This window comes from Porites lutea, chromosome 13 (genome assembly GCF_958299795.1).
Source record: "Porites lutea chromosome 13, jaPorLute2.1, whole genome shotgun sequence".
Taxonomy (NCBI): domain Eukaryota; kingdom Metazoa; phylum Cnidaria; class Anthozoa; order Scleractinia; family Poritidae; genus Porites; species Porites lutea.
Genome location: NC_133213.1, coordinates 5,700,570 through 5,709,562, shown reverse-complemented (window position 1 = coordinate 5,709,562; position 8,993 = coordinate 5,700,570). Strand labels below are relative to the sequence as shown.

General features: G+C 41.5%; 2 protein-coding genes across 3 annotated transcripts in view; both read left to right on the top strand.

The window, feature by feature from the left end:
• Window positions 1-9: 9 nt before the first annotated feature.
• LOC140922685 (uncharacterized) lies at window positions 10-2,081 on the top strand. The gene is made up of 4 exons (XM_073372680.1): window positions 10-131; window positions 229-312; window positions 927-1,060; window positions 1,619-2,081. The coding sequence occupies exons 1-4, from the start codon at window positions 53-55 to the stop codon at window positions 1,895-1,897; spliced, it is 576 nt and encodes a 191-aa protein (XP_073228781.1). The 5' UTR covers window positions 10-52; the 3' UTR covers window positions 1,898-2,081.
• A 5,540-nt stretch (window positions 2,082-7,621) lies between these two features.
• Window positions 7,622-8,993, top strand: part of LOC140922641 (DNA-binding protein P3A2-like) — a 3,831-nt gene continuing 2,459 nt past the window's right edge. The window contains exons 1-2 of one of the 2 annotated variants that reach the window (XM_073372625.1): window positions 7,622-7,773; window positions 8,175-8,993. The exon at window positions 8,175-8,993 is cut by the window's right edge and continues 2,459 nt beyond it. In XM_073372625.1, coding sequence (XP_073228726.1) covers window positions 8,233-8,993 — 761 coding nt within the window. In that variant the 5' untranslated portion in view covers window positions 7,622-7,773; window positions 8,175-8,232. Of the gene's footprint in view, window positions 7,849-8,174 lie in introns of both variants that reach the window. The other variant, XM_073372626.1, reaches the window with a different exon arrangement.

Genomic DNA, 8,993 nt, shown 5'->3' with positions numbered 1-8,993 from the left:
GCAGTGCATTCTGGGCAATAAACAATGCAACCACGTGTTCTTCTGTTTCAAAATGGCGTCTTGTAGCGATGGAACACAAGATCGACAAGTTTCTCATTCAGACGAACTCCTGCATATTCCTTTCAGGCCTGGTAACGTTGTCTTGATATCGTTGTCTTGAAAAAGTAAATGGCTCGTGATCCAAAGTTTGTCAGCTTAAACCGCGTGCTTTTTTTGTTTTTGTTGCAGAAAATTCCAAATTTCTCATAACCAAAGAAAGCAAGGCAGAAAGTAGAGTTCCATCGAAGATTTTTAAAGTCGAGCCACCTTCAGGTAACATGCAAACTTCGTCTATTGTGTTTTTGATCGTTTTTGTTGGAATCATCACTAAATCAAATAAGTATACGTAAAATGTGCGCATCCTCCATGGGCCGGCATTCCATTTTTATTCCCACTAAGCTATGGCACCCCTATGGATGAGTATCCTCGGCAGATAACTTGTAGGAATCCGTTTTCTCAGGGACTGACAAAAAACAGACCCGGGTCACAGTTTTTATCAATAAAAAGGGATCCTACACTGCCAACATACAGCCACTGTGTATTATGTAGTACATAGTATGTATTGGATATTTTACGGAACTCCAATACCTAATATTTTATTGTTGGAACCTCCTCTATAACAGTGGTTACAGTCAACTCCCTTTATTGCGGACACTGTGGGGACTTCAAGTTAGTGTCCTCATATGCGAGAGTCCATAACAGCTAAAGTTTATTTCAGTCAAACGACTGTAATAATTACAGTCGTTTAACTGAAATAAACTTTTGCTGGTATTTATCTACACTCTGTATTATCGGGGTGTCGAGAGTTGACTATATTGTGGAGTTGCCCTTGGCGTTGTTGACCCTCACTTCTTACTAATCATTGTCTTTGATCTCTTATGGTCCAGTTTTAAGAAGAGTGAAAGATTTCCTACCAAAGATAAAGGAAGCTGAAGAAGCACTTCAGAAAGAACTTGAAGTGAAATCCCCCTCTGAACTGGACATTGAAAATGTTGAAGATGCTGGTCCATATGTTGAAATGGTAGGACTAAAACTTGTCCTCTGGCTTAGGACAAGGCTGAGCTTCCCATCTACAGAGAAATAAAATTACTGTAAACTTCCGCTTATTATTGCTGGGCTTATACATACATCTTCTTAAGAAGTTTCTGGGGGGAGGGGGGCTTATATCCCAGGGGGCTTATAACTGGAAGTGCTGATCAAATTTGTGACCAAGTAAAGCGAAGGGCTCTGGCAACGAGAGTATGTCGAACTCCTGTCCTTGTGCAGTGAAGCAAACTAGTGCTACAGCAGCCTCCCGGCTCAATTTTCCTAAATTATAATACCTTATTTGATACACTTTAACGTAATGTATGTGTTCAATTCAATGGGTCGTTGAGTGGCATCTAAAATGAGATGCTCTGTAGACATTTTATCCATGACATAAAATGCCTTAGATGAATAATATTTGACTCATTTTATACATCGCAGTATTGTCAAATTTTGTTGCATGGGTTAATTTGAATTAAATTTGTCAGTCATAAATTGAATTCAGTGATTGCATGACGTGTTATCAACTTTCCTCATTTATCTCAATTTATAGAGTTTAGCCATGGTGGAAACTCAAGCAGAGAGCAGTGAAGGTTCCTATGAGGAAAGCAATTCCTTAGATGTGAATTTTGATGGAGATTCTGATGAAATTCAAACACAGGAAATAGACTATGGACCTCTCACAGAGGAAAACTTTGTTATTAGAAAGACAGCAAATGGCCGTATTAAGCCAGTCATCGAAGAAATAACGAAAGAGAAAACGAACACTTTGCGGAAAAAAAAGAAAAGACTTAAATCTAAGAAAGATTCAAGAAAAGGGAAAAAGAGATAGTACAAGATAGACCCAAGATACAAGTGGCCAAGTAGCCTGCGAGCAAGCTCTCTGGCGTATGTCTAGTGTGAGTCATGCAGGCGGATTTTTCTTTGAAGTTTCAGTAGTCGATAAGGGTCTGACAGAGGCAAGGAGGACGTCTGGACCCCCTCCCATCACTTATCAAATAGACCCGTTGATTTTTTAAAGTAACTCCAATAATTGGACTAAACTAATGTTATTATTATAACCCTGGAGATGCATAGGGCAATTTCTTTTGTACTTTAAAACAGGAAAATATATTGCAGAGGCTGTGCAGTCTGCCTTTTTACCATGGGCTTCTTGCTCATATCAACGAAATCTGGAAAAAAATAATTTTGTCTCTAATAACAGCACTTGAGAAAATTTTTTTAGAGCTGCATCCTATACAGGTAGAATGTTAGTCTGGGTTGCCACCTGTTGGGGGTAGGGTGAAGAGACGGATGACATTTCAGACTAGAAGAATGTCACATGTTAATTCTGCACAAGTGTATCATGATAGCAGGGCATACACTAAGGAAATTAATGCATAAAACCATCATAAAAGAATGGAAAGTATTGGTTTCAACCTTATGTATATGCACAAGTTGGACCAAGTTGTCTCTAAAGCAACGAATTATTAATCTGGTGCATGCTTGATGGAATCCATGCTGCTTGCTGCTGAGGTTTCTCACAGGCAGTAAATAAACCAACTACGCAACAGAAAGGCCATGCAAACGACTTTGTAAATGCTAAAAGCATGCTCGCAGGGTAATTTTTAGGATATGTAGAAATAAAAGTTAGCCAGGCCTACAACTAGTTGAAAAGCTGGCTATGCCCCTGTATGTGCAAAGTTGTTGCTTTTTGTATTTAAAGCCTATTTTTTTTTTTGTCTTTCATTATTTTGGGAGCAGCTACAGTGATTCATGTTTCAGAGAAACGAAACGAGTAAATAGCAGTCTAATTATTTCTGCGTTTCTTTCAATCTCATAGTCTCAGATCTGAGATTTTCAATCACAATTTTGGCATCTCGGCAAGCCTATGGTTGGTTTGGTAACAGGGCATTTGAGAAGAAATACTCGGAGTTTGATGTTGTCCAAAGAGCTTTTTTTTGTGCCAGAAAGTCTCCAGCCTCAGTTGCCAGGAGCTTTTTATAAACTGCAAAACATTTTGCAGCTGAATTGTCCCATTCTCGGAGGCCCTTCCGCGCTGACCCCTTTCCTCTTTCATCCTAGAAAAGCCTGATATTTTGGACTGCTCTCATCCAAAACGGACAGCTTTTTATAGGAGGGGTTGGGATGGGGCGTTCCTTCTGCTCCCACACCTCCCGACCCTAGGTGTTCGGGCGCAGCATTTTTTTGTGTCGTCACGCAACGCTACTCTGAACGAGAAGCATTGCGTTACGAAACATAAATCGGCTGCGAAGACTGAATCGCGATTTCACTACCATTGAAGTGGAAGTTTTTATAATATTCTTTGCCTGAAAATCTATAAATATATCGTATTAGTTAAAGCTTTGTTTGATGTAAAAAAAATCTAAGGGACCCAGTGGCTCATTTGAATATGGTTGGTATGGTGACAGAATGTAACCATTCCATGCATTGACGTCCGACTTTATTTGCATTCCTTCGAAACGGGCAAGCGATCATCAGAAGAACAATCAATCGGTCATGAGGTAACTTCAAAGTTGAGAGTCTTCGGGACAGGTTGAGGGTTAACGCAACACCCTTTACCGGCTCGAGAGCCGGTGTTTTTTTCCCTTCAAAATGGTGAGTATGAACGATTTTAAAACAAGCACGCAGCACCAGAATGGCGTACCGCATTTCAATGGCTTTCCTGCAGCTTTGTTTACTTTTCACTGTTGTGTTGTAACAACTCGCGTGTGGTGTTTTTGATTATCACAGCCGGCAGGACACAAGTCTGGTAAAGTGAGAAAATCTGGTAAAAGCAGGAGTAGAAGCAGAGGAAGCAGTAGAAGCCCATCGAGAAAAGGTGGAAAGAAGAGTGGGAAAAAATCGCGTTCTCCATCACCGACCAAAACGAAGAGAGACGTGGACTTGCTGAGCCCCGACGCAATGTCGAATGGCTATTACATCTCTCATAATGTGCCGCAGTTTTTGGAGTTTAGAGGATTTGGATGGGACACAGGAGGAGCGAAAGGAAAGAAGAAAAAGAAGGGCAAAGGAAAAAAGAAGAAATAACCAATAAAGAACAGAAACGCATCGTTTTGTAACTTAACTAATGATCAAGCCGCTGGTTGTTTTGATCGCCCCCCAAGGATTCTCCAGCAATAATTTAACTCTTTTTTCGAGGTGAATCGAATCAATTTGTTGGGTTTAGCATGTAAATGTAAGAATTCAAGATCATATGGTGGACCCATCCTGGCAGATAAGTGTCAAAGAGACATCACATAATGGAAAACCAATTATTGCGAAACCTGGAGCTACCGTATTATATTCAGTCTCTTTTAGGGCCTGTTTACATGGAGGTGGGGGACCCCAGGTAGGTGAGGTAACATGTGGCGGGTCACCCCATCTATCATGTAACCGTGATAAAATTAAAATGAGAGATTATATAGACAGGTGGGTTACCCCACCAAAGCAGGTTACCTCACCTACCTGAGGTCCCCCGCCTCCATTTAAACAGGCCCTTAGTTTCTGTTTCCAGTCCTTGTTGCAGTGAGATTTTCACACCACTTTTTTATTATGCACGCATGCAGCATTTCATACTATTTGATGCAGGTCAGATCCGGGAACAACTTCTTCAAAGTACATAATTATATCGAGAGGATTTCTGTTCACCAGTCATGACGGGTAAATTACCCATACCTGTAGCCCATAAATATGGGTAGACTGCCTCTTATAACGGCTAGAACAGTGAAGCAATAATCACATCTGGAAATCATTTTCCTTGTAAATATGGGTAGACTGCCTCTTATAAGGGCTAGAACAGTGAAGCAATAATCACATCTGGAAATCATTTTCCTTGTATTTAACTATGTAGCAAACATGTTGGCCTACCTGCACACGACTTACACAGAGACAGTGTCCCTAATATGTTTAAGGTTGTGCAGAAATCTCTCCCTTGTTTCCACTAAGTATTAACTTAAATTATGCAATTATGATTAAGGGGGCAGATCTAAAACTGTTTGAAAAGGGGCTGACATGCACATGTAAGGTACAAGGAAAAGGCGAGTATCTTAATACTATCTCACAGGGTGGCCTCTCTTTGGATTCTGATTTTGTTGGTAGGGCAAACTATGACAAAGTTGATTGGAGGATTTATTCTTTGGTACCGGACAAAGAAGGGGTAGCTATAGGGCAAGAAAAGGAATCAGTTATGCACCCCCCTGATCTGCCTCTGAATGTTTTTAAATGTTGTCATTTCCACTTGTTTTTTCTTGGTTGAAGAGTGTATTAGCATTGAATATCATTGCCTAGAAATGGCTAAAGCATATTTTTGTCAAAATACGCTGCTTTTTGTTGATGTTTTTAATTTTTTCATCAAGTGTGCATGTACATGAGATCACTGGAATTGTATTAAGGTAGGTTTCTTTAATACTACTAGCTGTACAAATATGTAGCCAAGACCTGTACAGATATTACAAAACAACTCTTTAAAAAATATCATTAAAAAATGTGCATGACATCATAAAAGTGTACTCTAAACTTAATGTTCATCAATGCCAGTTGTCTTTCGGTCAGGTTGGAAATCTGTGGCCTCTATATTGCAACATAGATTTATTGAATATCTATATTGCAATATACATTTATTGAATAACAGGGTAGACCCTCCTGAGTCCCCTCTTTCCATAGTGACATCATTGTTGACTGAAACATGTGAGAGGCTGCTTTCTAGATTTTCAGCTGGTAAGAGTAAAATATTTCCCCGGGAATGAATCTGTGGGAGGTGCCACTAAACAGCAAAATTTGCATTCAAGCAGCTTGTGAAAGAAAAGATGGCACCCTTTCAAACTCAGTGGTTATTAGCCTGTTCCAGGCTCCAAGATAGTGGGGTTCACAAAATTGAGAAAGCGCAAAAACAAAACTACAACTAGAGGAAGCTGAGGAGATGAAGGGTGCCACCCCCCCCCCCCCCCCCACCCCACCCTTTCCCACAGGGGCAGATCATGCACTCATATTTTCACATGCTTTTCACTGACGTGTCATGCTCACCATCTGAGAGCCTGAAACAGGCTAAATAGCGGTTCCTCTCTGCTATAACCTGGAAAGATAGCAGGGGACTTTAAACAGTCCACTATAAGCTCTCTCCAAATATATTTCAGAAACCTGGCTTCCCCAGATTCAAGCAGATGTAATACAGCAAAATAAAATCAAAAATCAGCCCTTTTTTAGGCTACAAGGAACTGAGGTAGTTTCCTGAGCTTGAGATAAAGAGTTATTATTCCATACAAAATCTCGTGATAACAGGGCCCACTAGTACTCCTGGGAAAAAAAATTGCACTCCTTACCTTAACCCATGGTTGCAATTTTGAGTGATCAAAAATCCTCCAAGGTATAGGTTCAAAAAGACTCCTTAAGACAGTATTTGAGATATTTCTTTCTGAAAAATGTCTGCATTTCTAGATGTTCCAACTGATTTAGTTCTCGAGCCCAATTATCCGGGTGCTTCTCAGATACAGGACAAATCTCCGGCCGGTCTCCCGTACTGGTCACCAAGCCTCCCGGTCAAAATTGAATTTTGAGCTATTCTTATAGCCCTTCCCCCAAAACGTTCAACACTTTTTCGTTCACCTGTTTCTGTGCCATTTTTTCGCGTATTTCATTACTAACAAGTCTACTGTAGCTTGTCAAAAAATTTTGATGGTCTATGAGTCATGTAAGACTGCACCCTTTAGCCTTGTGGGGCAGGGGTTTAAGGACTGAGTCGATTTGTGTGTGCGGGAAAGCAGTGAGGGGGGCGGGGGGGGGGGGGGGGTCGTGTTCGCTGATTTTGGAATGTACTGCAAAAGAGACAGTCTCCAGATTTTCTCACTCTCTCATACCAAATAAGCAAGATGCCCTGCTTGGCCATAACCAAAAAACAAATAAACACAACAAAAAGCAAATCGCCCATGAATAGTCGGCTTAGCCCTCGGCAATTTTTGTGTAAAAGTAGATGATTTAAGCTTAGGAAGACTTTCAAGTGGCCTCGAACTAATACCTCTGGAACAAGTTTGCCCAGCTTACCTTCTCCCAAGTTCAGGGGGTGCTAGTTAGTGAAGTACCGGTAACAAAAGACAAAAGAGAAAATGTGTTTCCAGTTCGCAAACTCTAAATGGGCTGTCAAACAAATTGAGTCATAGCGAATTTTAAATGCAAAACCACTGCACTGAAAATAAAAAGAAAACATTTCAGCCAGACTAAAACAAACAAAAAGTACATGAAAGTATTTGAAAGGATAATGAATATTTCTGATCATGATTGAGTGAATATAATGAACACATGTATGTTAATTTTCGGGAATTGTTTGTTAGTAACCTACATCTGCTCCCAGTGCAGTAAAAAATTAACATAGTAAATTTTTTTCTTGAATTCAAAGAAAGAAAAAAAATTGCAGGTATATGAGGTCAAAGAAGAACAGGTGCTGCCACGCCAAGCTTTCGTGGAAACGCAAACAGCCAATTAATTATTTTCTTATAAATAAGGAAGGAATAATTGACCAATCGTAAAGTTTCTTAGATTGCACTTACCCCTACGAGGACGAACAAACCGGGACGCCCCGCAGCTAGTTAGCACATGCGTGGCAGCCCTACGCCAGTTTGTTCTATTGAGCAGCCGCCATCGCGTTCTCTTTTCCGCGCAAGTCGGACACAGAGAGCTTCTTTGCGCAGATTCAGAACCTTTGCCGAGTTATTTTGATCCTGACCGTCAAACCAGGTATCGTTGAGTGTGTTTTTGTAAGGGTTTGGTCTTGTTTGAACGGCAATGGAACATTTTTTGCCGTCTACCAGCGTAAGTATTCAACCCGTCACTAATCTAACCCGTGAACGACTTTGCCAAACGAAAAGGTGGAAATTTTAGAATTTAAACGCCGTTTGCTTCGCCTTGATCGAGTCGACGGTGCAATTCGATCAGAGGGACCTCAGCGGATTTTAGCTGGGCTCTTTTGTTGATTTTCTTCGGTGTCTTTGCGCTGAAAAACTTCCTCTGAGGCGAGACTTTTTAAGCGAATTTCATATTCATACGTCGCTTGAAAATTGCATGAACAGGCACCAAAGAACTGGTGATGTTGTGTTTTCGTTTTGGTTTTGACTGTTAGTTTCTTTGCTTTTTGACAGCAAACTGGCGCAAGTCAGCCTTCACCAGGTGGGGTTATCCCAAGCGTTGCCTCAGAACATGTCGCAGACGATCCAGATTTCACATTCTATGTCTCAGTCGATGAGTCAAATGTCAGATGATGAACCCTCATCGCCGGAGTCAACAACCTTCGATGGCTCGGACCTGCTGAGTTCCACAGTCAGCGATGAAGTCACCGCGCAGCTAGCGGCCGCAGGGCCCGTTGGGGTAGCTGCCGCCGCCGCCATTGCTACAGGGAAGAAACGGAAAAGACCGCATTCTTTTGAAACGAACCCTTCTATTCGTAAACGGCAGCAAACTCGTCTTCTCCGGAAGTTAAGAGCCACTATTGATGAATATACAACAAGGGTAGGGCAACAAGCTGTTGTTCTGTGTGTGTGTCCTGGCAAGCCAAATCCACTTTTCAAGGTGTTTGGAGCTGTACCACTAGAAAATGTGGTAAGAAACCTTAAGCAGCTTGTCCTTCAGGATTTAGAGCATGCGTTAGCTGAACACGCTCCACCACCACCCCCAGAAAACCCAGATACCTACACACTTCCTCCTCTGGTCATTGATGGTATACCCACTCCTGTGGACAAAATGACACAAGCCCAACTGCGAGCATTCATTCCAATGATGTTGCGGTATTCCACTGGTCGTGGAAAGCCAGGATGGGGAAAAGATTCTACGAGACCAGCTTGGTGGCCGTCTGACCTGCCTTGGCAAAACGTGCGCAGTGATTGCCGCAGTGAAGATGAAAAAGCAAGGATTTCGTGGACAAACGCGTTAAGGCAAATCGTAAAGAACTGCTACAAATTCCA

What these genes read in the sequence shown, in the direction of transcription:
- LOC140922685 (XM_073372680.1), top strand. Translation starts at nt 53, where the DNA reads ATGGCGTCTTGTAGCGATGGAACACAAGATCGACAAGTTTCTCATTCA. An exon ending in GCATATTCCTTTCAGGCCTG is followed by an intron (nt 132 to 228) that starts GTAACGTTGTCT and finishes TTTTTGTTGCAG; the next exon opens with AAAATTCCAAATTTCTCATA. An exon ending in TAAAGTCGAGCCACCTTCAG is followed by an intron (nt 313 to 926) that starts GTAACATGCAAA and finishes CTTATGGTCCAG; the next exon opens with TTTTAAGAAGAGTGAAAGAT.